The 14,559-nt window shown below is 42.9% G+C and overlaps 1 protein-coding gene across 1 annotated transcript in view; it reads right to left on the bottom strand.

Annotated features, from left to right (window-relative positions):
- LOC118380142 (melatonin receptor type 1B-B-like) overlaps nucleotides 1-14,152 on the bottom strand; it is a 123,150-nt gene extending 108,998 nt beyond the window's left edge. Inside the window, exon 1 of the mRNA XM_052510267.1 lies at nucleotides 13,404-14,152. Within this exon, the coding sequence (XP_052366227.1) occupies nucleotides 13,404-13,632 (229 nt within the window). The 5' untranslated portion in view covers nucleotides 13,633-14,152. The remainder of the gene's footprint in view (nucleotides 1-13,403) is intronic.
- Nucleotides 14,153-14,559: the final 407 nt, after the last annotated feature.

The raw sequence follows: 14,559 nt of genomic DNA on the forward strand, positions 1-14,559 counted from the left end.
ATTGTGTGCAAAAGGCATGAGGAGTTAGGAGAATAATTACAATGTTGCAGATTAACACTGCAGTGATAAATGATCAGATGGTCATGTACAGGTAGAGATATTGGTGTGCAAAAGAGCAGAAAAGTAAATAAATAAAAACAGTATGGGGATGAGGTAGGTAAAAATGGGTGGGCTATTTACCGATAGACTATGTACAGCTGCAGCAATCGGTTAGCTGCTCAGATAGCTGATGTTTGAAATTGGTGAGGGAGATGAAAGTCTCCAACTTCAGCGATTTTTGCAATTCGTTCCAGTCACAGGCAGCAGAGTACTGGAACGAAAGGCAGCCAAATGAGGTGTTGGCTTTAGGGATGATCAGTGAGATACACCTGCTGGAGCGCGTGCTACGGATGGGTGTTGCCATCGTGTCCAGTGAACTGAGATAAGGCAGAGCTTTACCTAGCATGGACTTGTAGATGACCTGGAGCCAGTGGGTCTGGCGACGAATATGTAGCGAGGGCCAGCCGACTAGAGCATACAAGTCGCAGTGGTGGGTGGTATAAGGTGCTTCAGTGACAAAACGGATGGCACTGTGATAAACTGCATCCAGTTTGCTGAGTAGAGTGTTGGAAGCAATTTTGTAGATGACATCGCCGAAGTCGAGGATCGGTAGGATAGTCAGTTTTACTAGGGTAAGTTTGGCGGCGTGAGTGAAGGAGGCTTTGTTGCGGAATAGAAAGCAGACTCTTGACTTGATTTTTGATTGGAGATGTTTGATATGAGTCTGGAAGGAGAGTTTACGGTCTAGCCAGACACCTAGGTACTTATAGATGTCCACATATTCAAGGTCGGAACCATCCAGGGTGGTAATGCTGGTCAGGCTGGCGGGTGCAGGCAGCGAACGGTTGAAAAGCATGCATTGGGTTTTACTAGCGTTTAAGAGCAGTTGGAGGCCACGGAAGGAGTGTTGTATGGCATTGAAGCTCGTTTGGAGGTTAGATAGCACAGTGTCCAAGGACAGGCCGGAAGTATATAGAATGGTGTCGTCTGCGTAGAGGTGGATCAGGGAATCGCCCGCAGCAAGAGCAACATCATTGATATATACAGAGAAAGGAGTCGGCCCGAGAATTGAACCCTGTGTCACCCCCATAGAGACTGCAGAGGACCGGACAGCATGCCCTCCGATTTGACACACTGAACTCTGTCCGCAGAGTAATTTGTGAACCAGGCAAGGCAGTCATCCGAAAAACCGAGGCTACTGAGTCTGCCGATAAGAATATAGTGATTGACAGAGTCGAAAGCCTTGGCAAGGTCGATGAAGACGGCTGCACAGTACTGTCTTTTATCGATGGCGGTTATGATATCGTTTAGTACCTTGAGCGTGGCTGAGGTGCACCCGTGACCGGCTCGGAAACCAGATTACACAGCGGAGAAGGTACGGTGGGATTCGAGATGGTCAGTGACCTGTTTGTTGACTTGGCTTTCGAATTCCTTAGATAGATGGGCAGGATGGATATAGGTCTGTAACAGTTTGGGTCCAGGGTGTCTCCCCCTTTGAAGAGGGGGATGACTGCGGCAGCTTTCCAATCCTTGGGGATCTTAGACGATATGAAAGAGAGGTTGAACAGGCTGGTAATAGGGGTTGCGACAATGGCGGCGGATAGTTTCAGAAATAGAGGGTCCAAATTGTCAAGCCCAGCTGATTTGTACGGGTCCAGGTTTTGCAGCTCTTTCAGAACATCTGCTATCTGGATTTGGGTAAAGGAGAACCTGGAGAGGCTTGGGCGAGTAGCTGCGGGGGGCAGAGCTGTTGGCCGAGGTTGGAGTAGCCAGACGGAAGGCATGGCCAGCCGTTGAGAAATGCTTGTTGAAGCTTTCGATAATCATGGGTTTATCGGTGGTGACCGTGTTACCTAGCCTCAGTGCAGTGGGCAGCTGGGAGAAGGTGCTCTTGTTCTCCATGGACTTCACAGTGTCCCAGAACTTTTTGGAGTTGGAGCTACAGGATGCAAACTGCTGCCTGAAGAAGCTGGCCTTAGCTTTCCTGACTGACTGCGTGTATTGGTTCCTGACTTCCCTGAACAGTTGCATATCGCGGGGACTCTTCGATGCTATTGCAGTCCGCCACAGGATGTTTTTGTGCTGGTCGAGGGCAGTCAGGTCTGGAGTGAACCAAGGGCTATATCTGTTCTTAGTTCTGCATTTTTTGAACGGAGCATGCTTATCTAAAATGGTGAGGAAGTTACTTTTAAAGAATGACCAGGCATCCTCAACTGATGGGATGAGGTCAATGTCCTTCCAGGATACCCGGGCCAGGTTGATTAGAAAGGCCTGCTCACAGAAGTGTTTTAGGGAGCATTTGACAGTGATGAGGAGTGGTTGTTTGACTGCGGCTCCGTAGCGGATACAGGCAATGAGGCAGTGATCGCTGAGATCCTGGTTGAAGACAGCGGAGGTGTATTTGGAGGACCAGTTGGTCGGGATGACGTCTATGAGGGTGCCCTTGTTTACAGATTTAGGGTTGTACCTGGTGGGTTCCTTGATGATTTGTGTGAGATTGAGGGCATCTAGCTTAGATTGTAGGACTGCCGGGGTGTTAAGCATATCCCAGTTTAGGTCACCTAACAGAACAAACTCTGAAGCTAGATGGGGGGGCGATCAATTCACAAATGGTGTCCAGGCCACAGCTGGGAGCTGAGGGGGGTCGGTTGCAGGCGGCAACAGTGAGAGACTTATTTCTGGAGAGAGTAATTTTCAAAATTAGTAGTTCGAACTGTTTGGGTATGGACCTGGAAAGTATGACATTACTTTGCAGGCTAACTCCTCCCCCTTTGGCAGTTCTATCTTGACGGAAAATGTTATAGTTGGGTATGGAAATCTCAGAATTTTTGGTGGCCTTCCTGAGCCAGGATTCAGACACGGCAAGGACATCAGGGTTAGCAGAGTGTGCTAAAGCAGTGAGTAAAACAAACTTAGGGAGGAGGCTTCTGATGTTGACATGCATGAAACCAAGGCTTTTTCGATCACAGAAGTCAACAAATGAGGGTGCCTGGGGACATGCAGATGGAGGAGAGACAGAGATGGAGGAGAGATAGAGGGAGAGATTGAGGAGAGACAAAGAGGGTGGGAAGTAGAGAAGGAGGAGTGAACAGACAGAGAGGGAGGTATGAGAGTTACAAAGTGGGAAATCGGTAGAGGAAGGGGAAGAAGAGGAAGGTGTAAAAAAGAGAGAAAGTAAGTGACTGTCGGAGCAGACAGATAATAATCTGAGGCATTTCCCAAACCAAAATATTTGAAATAGCTCTACTTACTAATTAAATATTCAGACAGCAGGTCATGGTTATCGTGAAGAGGAGTTGTGTTGGATGGCGGGAGCTGTAAATGGCTAGGTATTTACACACACACACACACAAACACCTCCCCAGTGCTGACACACTCAACAAGGGAGATAGATATAGATAGAGAGGGTGATAGGAAAAAGGAAACCTGAGCAAGCAGCAAGGGGACAGAGGAGTGGGACAGAGTGAGAGTGAGAGAGAGAATCCGCTGTGCTGCCAATGTGCTCCGGCCCTGTGTGTGCGACGAGGCCTGGCTCTATTGGTGTTCCCCCGACACACTCAGGAAGAAGACCTCTGTGCCTGCCTTTAATTGGCTCCTGTTCGTTAAGAGTGGGGAAGAGGAGAGCTCTGGGACGTGTTAACGAGCATATTAATGGGGTCCATGAGAGGGTCACCCACGGATCCCCCCTCATCCACACCGACTAAGGGGGTCTCAGGTAGCCTAGCAGTTAGAGTGTTGGGTCAGTAAATGAAAGGTTGCTGGTTTTGAATACCCAAGGTCAACTATCTGTCGATTTGCCCTTGAGCAAGGCACTTAACCCTAATTTACTCTTGGGCACTGTACTACTATGTCTGACCCTGTAAAACAACACATTTCACTGCACCTATCTGGTGTACGTGGCAATAAAACATTTTATTTGTTCTCCTATAGGTCAATACACACACACAGGCGCTGATCCCTTGAAAGGATTGAAACAGAGAACTACGTGATAGAGTGAAATAAGAATGACGTCTGTGTGCACAATGATAAGTTGTCAAGTAAATATCAAGTGATCCAATTCAGAAGCAGGGAGCTGCTGCCCCATGCATGACTTTTGACCACTATCTGCTGTAGGCTCTTATTATTAACATTTCAGTTTCTATCATGAAAACATGTCCTGTGATGTTTTAAGTGTCCTCTATTCTATTAATGCAATGTATTAGGTATTTTAAGTGGGTTTATTTATGTAAATGTAGCTTTTTTTCCCCAGTTTGATTTGTGAGCAAGAATCAATCAACTCAAACTCACCCTAATTATTATACCATATGCAGAGTGCACCATGTAAGAGAACCTGTGTTCTGTCTCTACTCCGACTCTCAACACACATGCAGAACTCTAGCCATGGAGTCCCACAGAGAGAAAGGGAGAGGCAACAAGAGGGAGGACAGGATAGATGGAGAGATGACCCTGATGGAAACAGAGCAGAGATGCAGGCAGAGACCCAGGTGATAGGTGTACCCTTCCTTCCCCAGACATCACCTCAGTCAACATCATCACAACTCCTTCATTCAAATCAAATTCAAACAACTTTTTTTGATCCGTCTTAAGCTTAACTCCACAAGCAGCATGGGTGGTTAGACTTTTTGACAGAACAATTTCCCTTTATTATATACTGACAAAATAAAGGAAACACCAACATAAATTGTCTTAATAGGGCGTTGGGCCACCACGCAACAGTCTCACTGCAGAATGAAACGTTCATCCACGCACTCCAAATTACAAATTTCAAAGTTGCTCCAAACGTCAAATGTTTAAGTGTTTTGGTTGCTCCTGCTACTCTGAAGGTAAGGCACTCGTTCTGAAGGTAAGGCGCTCGTTCTAAAGGTAAGGCGCTCGTTCTAAAGGTAAGGCGCTCGTTCTAAAGGTAAGGCGCTCGTTCTAAAGGTAAGGCGCTCGTTCTAAAGGTAAGGCGCTCGTTCTAAAGGTAAGGCGCTCGTTCTAAAGGTAAGGCGCTCGTTCTAAAGGTAAGGCGCTCGTTCTAAAGGTAAGGCGCTCGTTCTAAAGGTAAGGCGCTCGTTCTAAAGGTAAGGCGCTCGTTCTAAAGGTAAGGCGCTCGTTCTAAAGGTAAGGCGCTCGTTCTAAAGGTAAGGCGCTCGTTCTAAAGGTAAGGCGCTCGTTCTAAAGGTAAGGCGCTCGTTCTAAAGGTAAGGCGCTCGTTCTAAAGGTAAGGCGCTCGTTCTAAAGGTAAGGCACTCGTTCTAAAGGTAAGGCACTCGTTCTAAAGGTAAGGCACTCGTTCTAAAGGTAAGGCACTGGTTCTAAAGGTAAGGCACTGGTTCTAAAGGTAAGGCACTGGTTCTAAAGGTAAGGCACTGGTTCTAAAGGTAAGGCACTGGTTCTAAAGGTAAGGCACTGGTTCTAAAGGTAAGGCACTGGTTCTAAAGGTAAGGCACTGGTTCTAAAGGTAAGGCACTGGTTCTAAAGGTAAGGCACTGGTTCTAAAGGTAAGGCACTGGTTCTAAAGGTAAGGCACTGGTTCTAAAGGTAAGGCACTGGTTCTAAAGGTAAGGCACTGGTTCTAAAGGTAAGGCACTGGTTCTAAAGGTAAGGCACTGGTTCTAAAGGTACGGCACTGGTTCTAAAGGTACGGCACTGGTTCTAAAGGTACGGCACTGGTTCTAAAGGTACGGCACTCGTTCTAAAGGTACGGCACTCGTTCTAAAGGTACGGCACTCGTTCTAAAGGTACGGCACTCGTTCTAAAGGTACGGCACTCGTTCTAAAGGTACGGCACTCGTTCTAAAGGTACGGCACTCGTTCTAAAGGTACGGCACTCGTTCTAAAGGTACGGCACTCGTTCTAAAGGTACAGCACTTGTTCTAAAGGTAAGGCACACATTCTGTTTTAGTTGCTCCTTCTACTCTGTATCGTTCATTAAGGCACTCATTCTGGTAAGGTAAGAGTTAAGGTCAGGGGATACAGTGCCTTCAGAAAGTATTCATACACTTTGACTCATTCCATATTTTGTTGTGTTACAGCCTGAATTCAAAATGGATTCAATTTTTTTTATGTCTAACATGTTTTTAGACATTTTTGCAAATGTATTGAAAATGAAGTACAGAAATATGAATTTACATAACTATTCACACCCGAGTCCATACTTTGTAGAAGCACCTTTGGCGGCAATTACAGCTATGAGTCTTTCTGGGTAAGTCTTTAAGAGCCTTCCATACCTGAATTGTGCAACATTTGCCCATGATTATTTTCAAAATTCTTCAAGCTTTGTCAAATTGGGTGTTGATCATTGCTAGAAAACCATTTTCCAGTCTTGTCATAGACTTTCAACCAGATTTAAGTTTGGGGCGGCAGGGTAGCCTAGTGGTTAGAGTGTTGGACTAGTAACCGAAAGGTTACAAGTTCAAATCCCTGAGCTGACAAGGTACAAATCTGTTGTTCTGCCCCTGAACAGGCAGTTAACCCACTGTTCCTAGGCCGTCATTGAAAATAAGAATTTGTTCTTAACTGACTTGCCTAGTAAAATAAAGGTAAAAAATAACATTAAAAAAAATAAAAACTGTGACTCAGCCCCTCTGGTACATTCACTGTCTTCTTGGTTAGCAACTCCAGTGTAGATTGTGTTTTAGGTTATTGCAGGGGCGCAACATTGGTTTTAGAAGTGGGGGGGACATATTTATTTTTATATATAACTTTTTATCCAGTCGGATAAACACTCCAAACAGCCTACCCGACCGCTTGAAAGCGTACGCATGGTTCTAAAGTACACCGTTGCCTCATTTTGTATCACATTCCCCAGTGAAAGGTGCGCCCCTGGGTTATTGTCCTGCTGAAAGGTGAATTCATCTCCCAGTGTCTGGTGGAAAGCAGACTGAACCAAGCATACACATAACATGATGCAGCCACCACTATGCTGGAAAATTTGGAGAGTGGTACTCAGTAATGTGTTGTGTTGGATTTAACCCAAACATAACACTTTGTATTCAGGACAAAAAGTGAATTGCTTTGCTACATTTTTTTTTTGTTGCAGTATTTCTTTAGTGCCTTGTTGAAACAGGACGCATGTTTTGGAATATTTGTATTCTGTACAGGCTTCCTTCTTTTCACTGTCATTTAGGTTAGTATTGTGGCGTAAGTACAATGTTATTGATCCATCCTCAGTTTTCTCCTATCACAGCCAACTCTGTAACTGTTTAAATGTCACCATTGGATTCATGGTCAAATCCCTGAGCGGTTTCCTTCCTCTCCGGCAACTAGATTAGGAAGGACACTGTATCTTTGTAGTGACTGGGTGATTTGATACACCATCCGGGTTCCTCTAAGCTAGGTCATTAGCTATTTGATTTTGAATTTTAAGACCCCTTGAAGTATCTATAAAATATATTTACAAATTAGCCGGAAAATGAAATTTGGCCTTACTGCTATTTGGTCATACAAATGCATTGAATAACAGATTAATTACATGGAACAATAGATAGTCCCCTCCCCAAAGAAATCTAAATGAAGTTTGTTCTGAAGTGTTTGTCCTATATTTGAGAGATATTAGAAATATTAGGAAAACTTTAGCAGATTTTTTTAATGATTTTTTTATTATTATTTTTTTTACATGTATTCAACCCGTTACTTTTGGCACTAAACAGTCTCCATATATACTTTAATTTTTTCAACTGCTCCGGGGACATTCAGACGAGTCTTGTCAGGCCTTGTCAGGCATCCTAGAGCAGACTATCATGTACCTGTTCGTGAGAGTCTCACCTTTCCAAAGAGGGGTCATATTAGTGTGTAGCCTAAACTGATCATACGCTACAGAAAGAGGTTGGAACATCCACTATACCGAGACACTTGTGGGGGTTTCTATGCTACAGACTATTTTGTGATAGAGATCTGTTGTTTTGTCACCTTTCACCGCAGATGTGTTCCACGTCGGCAGATGAGGTGGATTGAGACACATCCAGAGCAAAACAACAGATCTCTATTTTAAACGGACAGATGTGTATTATGCTAATTAGATTTCCGGTGGGGTGCTGACATCGTCTCTAGGGGGTTAAAACAACCAACAACAACACAAAACAGTATCAAACACGCAACCTTCTGATCCAGCGTAATGGCATTACGCATTCTGAATGGTTAAGGTAAGGGATGGATAAACATTTACTGAATTGGTACCTGGAGGAAAATGGGGGGGGGGGAAATACTTCTTCAATTTCAGTCAATGGAGGGTTTAGTATTTTTTTTTTTATCTAGTCCAGGGGAGGGTCATCTAATTTGTAATTTATGAAATGTTAATATTAGGTTATATATCGATGTGCGCCCGATGCCGTTCCTAATCTCTGATTCTTCGTTGGGCACACAATATCAAGTGCGACAATAGGCTCGTTAGTGTGGTCTCAATCAAATGATCCATGGCCTATAGGCTATAGACTACGAAGTGCATACTTGGAGAAGCTCCATGCATTACACTGCAATTGCTATTCCAACCCTGAGCCCTGCTCTGCTCTTGCTGATCAAAAACGTTGTTTGTGCTGCCTATCTAATGGCTGTGCTGTGTACCCCTATGGTGGAAGTTCAGGAGAGTCAAAGGCTTCTTCCGGAAATAATTGTCGATTAATTAAGTGTAGTCCAAAAAAATGTTGCGTGCGACTACCTATAGCCTATTGTAATGAACGAGGCAGGACCAGAGGTCAACTTTGATAGCTTGCTATAATTGCTTATATTTAAAATAATATGTTTATTGCCCGTGATCATAGTAAGACAACAATAACACAGATTCGAGTAATTTACATTGTGGTGCTGAAACTTGAAGAAGCAGCCGCAGCACAATCAATCAGAAATCGACAGCTCATTGCGCGGAAAGTGGGCAAATTCGAGTAGGCATAATTAATTTCAACCATCTTCATTTTAATTAGACTTTACTAAAAACAAGAGGGCTTTGTGTTGGAGCCGATTTCTTCCTATTTCGAAATAATAGGCAGGCCTACCTGTTTGACAGACTAATGTGGCTATAGGCTGCTGTATCCATAGATGTGTCAGTAAATTCCTTCACCCACCATGCACTCTTTGAATAGCATACCTCCGTGTCAGTGAAGTGCAGGTAAGTTAAAACCAAGACTCGAATTTAGGGGGTGTGAGAGGGTATGCTATAGCCCTACCTTTTATTAAGGAAAATGGCAAAAAGCACAGGCCTTTGTTCGCTTAAGATTTTTTTTAAATTAAACTGAACCATTATATAAAGTGATCTATAATGGCGCTTTGGTCCGTGCTAGAAACAAGCTGTAAAAAAAAACAGGAAATAGATGACGATGACCATGTATATAGCGATATCATCGTTTCGTTTCTTTGATATTCAGAGACTGAGCTACAACCTTCTATAGCCGAGGAGACAAAACATGTACTTTGCTTGGGAAGTAATCTAATTATGTCACTATCAATTGATTAAACTATTCACTGTCTGTACAAAAGAAGAGGTTTAAACCCAGAAGGCTTTTAGGAAAACACTTGTGACCTCTCGTTGGGTTAAGCCGTGGAAGAAGAGTAGCCAGCCGGCTTACATTTGTCTGCGTCAGAAGGCCTACTCTGTCTGGGGTGGAAAGCTATAGGCCTAACTTTTGAAAGTACCTTGCTCAGATTCCTAATGATGTCTCAGATATGTTATTTGCAAACAGGGACTGTTTCGTTGCAAACAATACACACTGATTCGGCATTGGATAAATATGATGAGATGAACACGTAGGCCTGTCCATTCTTAGTCTGTAATTTCGGTAATTTGTGTGGTATTATAACATATTCTGCTAATATGTAAAATGACGTAGAATTGCATGAAATGTTTATAAAACACATTTTTTTCTCGGCAAATACGATGATACATTACAATAGACTCATGCAATACTTTTACTATAAAGGAGATCTGTCCACTCCTACTTTTGTCCACGGTCGTCTGCGAAAAACCACAACATTCTGGTCCCCAGCTCCGTGGGCAAAATTCCTGCGTTGCCATGCAATGCTTACAGGACAATGAACAGTTTCTAAAAATGCTCATAAAAAGGCTCTGGTCTTTCCAAAAAAAGTGAAGGTAAACGGTAGACATGTTCCCTGCTATACACTTTATGGTTGTTTTTTTCAAGGGTTCAGGAAGGGTTCGGGTAAAATATATATTTTTCATTTCAAATGTCAAATTTTCTCCATGTAACCCTTGTTATAAATAACGTTACTTTTCTAAGGGTTAAAGTTTGGGATAGGGTTCAAACGAAAAATGAAAAACACTCTCCACAACTGGTATCAAACACGCAACCTTTTGATCCAGAGTCATGGGATTACGCACATCCACAATCAATTATGTTTATGTGTGTGTTGTGCAGTATTGGTGCGTGGGTAAAATCACTGGGGAAGCCAAGCCAGGGGAAAAAAGCCATATTACAATCTATGTGCTGTGATAATTGCGTTGTTTTCTCTATAAACTCGGAGTTCAAATACCTTGGGACCGTGATATAGGCCTAAAACCGAGACAATAAGAAGACAAAGTGGCATAATAAGTTCAACCACACCTTTGTTTCATCGCAAAACAGAAAAGCACAAAGCATATCGCATGTAACAAACAGTTAATTTTTCCGACATTTTCGTACTATTAAACAACTATTGATTTAGCACCACATAGAGTTACCGCAAGTCGCAAAGAAACAGGAGCTGCCTCCACTATTCCAGCACCATTTCAACTTCAATATTTCGAGATTTTAATTTTACCTTTATTTTACTAGGCAAGTCAGTTAAGAACAAATTCTTACTTTCAATGACGGCCTAGGAACAGAGGGTTAATTACCTTGTCAGCTCGGGGATTCGAACTTGCAACCTTTCGGTTACTAGTCCAACACTAACCACTAGGCTACCCTGCCACATCATCAAATCATCTAATGCTTAGTCTAATACAGTGACAACTAAAAGATACCCCAAAATAATTTTGTCCAATCAATGTAAGCTATATATGATGGTTCTAGTTTTTGTGTGCGTGCCCGCGCTCGTTCAAGTAGAACTAACATGTTGATTCATTCTACTTATAGAGAAACGCCAATGCCATCCTTCTCTCTTTCATGTTAGCAAAACGGTCTACAGTACACACTTACATTTTTTTGTTGCTTGCTAACTAACCTTCCTTTCATTGGCAACGTTAGCTAGTTAATAAGGATCGGACCCTTCATCTCAATTTCAGCCTAAAATGACATACCCAAACCTAACTGCTTGTAGCTCAGGACCTGAAGCATGGACATGCTATTTGAAAGGAAACACTTAAGTTTGTGTATATGTGAAATGAATGTCGGAGAATATAACACATTATATCCGGTAAAAGATAAACAAACAAAACAACTGGCACTTTCTATTTTTATTGCATCATCTTTGAAATGCAAAAAAAGGCCATACATTGACACAGGAAGTTGAGTGTAATTTAAATGTCGTCCATAAGAGGGCAGCAGTGTGTGTGTGTGTGCGCAGTTTCAGACTGATACATTCAAGAATATGAGATATCCATAATATTTTGTATCAAGTCCCTCACAAGTTTGCCCAAAAGCACCCAAGTGGCCGAATTGGTCAAGTGATACATTTCCAAGTGCATAATTATAGAGAACATACAAAAATGCTATGGTAATATATATTTAATTAGCTTCCCTACATAAAAGGTACTAACCTTCACACATCTAGATGGCCGGGCCAGGGTGGGTGTGGAGCCAGGGACAGCAGAGGGGTCAGACTGGAGGATCCACACCTACGTTTGAATGAGTGGAGGGTGGAGGAGTCTCTACCACTGTTCTTACTAAATGTACTGAATAAGACTCACATAACTTTTAATCTTCACCCAGATTTTAGCAGAGATGCAGACAAACATATTTCGTTTTTTTTTAAAGAACTACGAGTTAGTAGGATACAGACATCTCAAGAGGTATGCTTAGATATGCATCATTTTTTTTACATAGAAATAAGCATAATGATTATGGCTCTAGATTGCAGGAAAAAGCTGTCCCCTCTGATTTTTAGGGTACATGACGCCCCTGGTAGATGATGCTTCTCAGCAAGAATAAAAGCAAGTGAACCGAGGACTTATAAATAACGACTGGGACTGCTGATAACGTGCTACAGAGAGACCGAGACAGGGAAACAGAGAGCGGGTACGGAAGGTCGGCCATTGGCTCCAACCTCCAACAGTCAACATCTGGACCATGCCATAAGGGAAGAAATACCGGGATTTGAGCACTCAGTATTAGGCAAAACAGACTGGAATTAACCAAGAGTATTAAAACTATTCCCGGTCCCTGCTTTAAACCCCCCAAACCATCACAGCTAAATGTGCATTCTGTTTTCAAACATATATTCCAATATTAATCAGTAACCTAGATAACAGCTACTAGACCACTGTGACAAAGCCAAACAAAATAGACCCATTGTATGTCACCCGTATGGGCACATCATGTGTTTGCAACAATAACACGGCTGTCGATGTGTTGGAGCGGATTTCTTGCCGCTCTATTTGGATACCCCTGGCGGGAATCCATCATTTTTATACAGTCTTCTCTTATGCATTTCCAGTATGGACTCTGCAGGCTTATGAAAAAGGTATGCAAAACCCACACTGGAAATAAAAGTTTAGGCCCCGGTTTATGCACACAAAAACATGGTTATTTACTTATTTATTAAAATAAATAAGACGATACATCTAAGAACAACATGCTCAGTATTGAATAAATCAAACGATTAATGCATAAACGATAAATCTATCAACAATAAAGTAAACTAAACTAAATAATCCCATGGGATTGCAATCTTTTACCCTCTTCATAATCGATGCAATTTATGCTTACATTTTTTGGTAGGAATTGAGTGGCTCCATAAAATCTGAGAACTGCCTGCAGAATCCTCAGAAGTGACTGATGAATGACTGACAAAGCATTGCCATAGGTTATTAAAACACATTACAGGCAATAGGATATAACATTTTCCATATCAAAAAGTGATTCATACTCAAATCGTCAACATTCGATACCATCTTAATTTTATATGTGCATAAAGTGAACTAAATCATTCTGCATTGGAGGAATCCATTCACTATTTTCAGCAGTCTCATTCATATGTGGAGTCTTGCGTGTTGGCTTATTGGTGTGAATGAGACCGCTCAGGGATTCAGATAACGCACGAGAACGAAATCGTATTTTCAGAATCTCTCCTTATAATTGCATTTAGAATATAACTATTGCATTGGTTGATATGTCAAAGTCATGACAAATCTTTAAACAATATTAAGGTATAACTACTGGTGCCATCTTTCTCCGTCTCTCTCGCGAGTGAACACACACACACATACAAAGAGACAAACAATCATTATCCCCTTACCCGCATTTCTAAGTTTCCGGTTCCTAAGCACTGAAATGATAACCAGCAAGTTGCCCAAGACATCCACCACGGTGGTGAAGATCAGCACGCTGGCCAGTACCGTGATAGCCCATGCGGGACGCGTCCCCGGCCGCGTGTCCAGAACCGTGCGGTTCCTGGAGAACGAAACATTCTCTGGCATGTCGAAAACCTTAGGGCTGCCAACGTATGTCCTCCCTGTCCGAGTCATTCAAACACCGCTGTCCTGGCAAAACAGTGACATGTTGTTGCGAAAGTAGACTTGTAGCCTATTTGACAGCTGAATATGTTTAACGTCGCGGTGGGCGCTTGGTTTCGACAGTCTGTGATGCACACTGTTCCTCAACTTGCTTAGAGTGAGCCGCGCAGTCATCGAGTTGTTTATAACTGTGCCCGCTCTGGCCAGCTGGCCCTAATATCCCCTATCGATCAGATACATGAGAAGGCTCGTGGGTGCTCAGTGCGGTCATTCCTGGCAGACATTTGCATATCCAGTCCAGCTGTTATCCCAGTGTGAACGCGCCTATCGCTTTCTCTCAACCCTCTTCTCTCTTCTATGCTGGTCTTTACCTCTGGCAAAGTCTGGCTGCGGTCTGAATGATTTGTTTTAAAAGCTGCTCGGAATTGCGAATCCACCGCGCAATCAGACACGATAGCGAGAGCCAGACGGTAGGCTTATATTCAGAAGGAGGATATATTCGAGAGGCGGATTCATCAACTCGTGCTTCGAAACCGAGCTCAGTAATGCTTTTCATGAGTATTGTTTTGCTCAGGCGCGGTGACAAGCCATTCTTTGATTGGTTTGATTCTGTTTATTAATTAGAAGGAGATTTCTGTCTGTCTGTTCTACGCCTTCTGGAAACAATGTTGTATTACATTTAATTGACTATCATTCGACAACAGATGCCTGCTCCGTCCAACCTCTTCACTACAAAAAAGTGTGAAGTTGCGAGTATGAAGAGGAGACTGGCTAGCACCATCAGGAGCGAATTGCATATGAGGGACCGGAATGTGTCCGACCCACTGGGCAAAAACTGGTTGAATCAACGTTGTTTCCACGTCATTTCAATCAAAAAATGTAATATGATGTTGAAACAACATGGAAAACTGATTTAATTCGCAAAAAGTTATCTACATG

This window comes from Oncorhynchus keta, chromosome 1 (genome assembly GCF_023373465.1).
Source record: "Oncorhynchus keta strain PuntledgeMale-10-30-2019 chromosome 1, Oket_V2, whole genome shotgun sequence".
Classification (NCBI taxonomy): domain Eukaryota; kingdom Metazoa; phylum Chordata; class Actinopteri; order Salmoniformes; family Salmonidae; genus Oncorhynchus; species Oncorhynchus keta.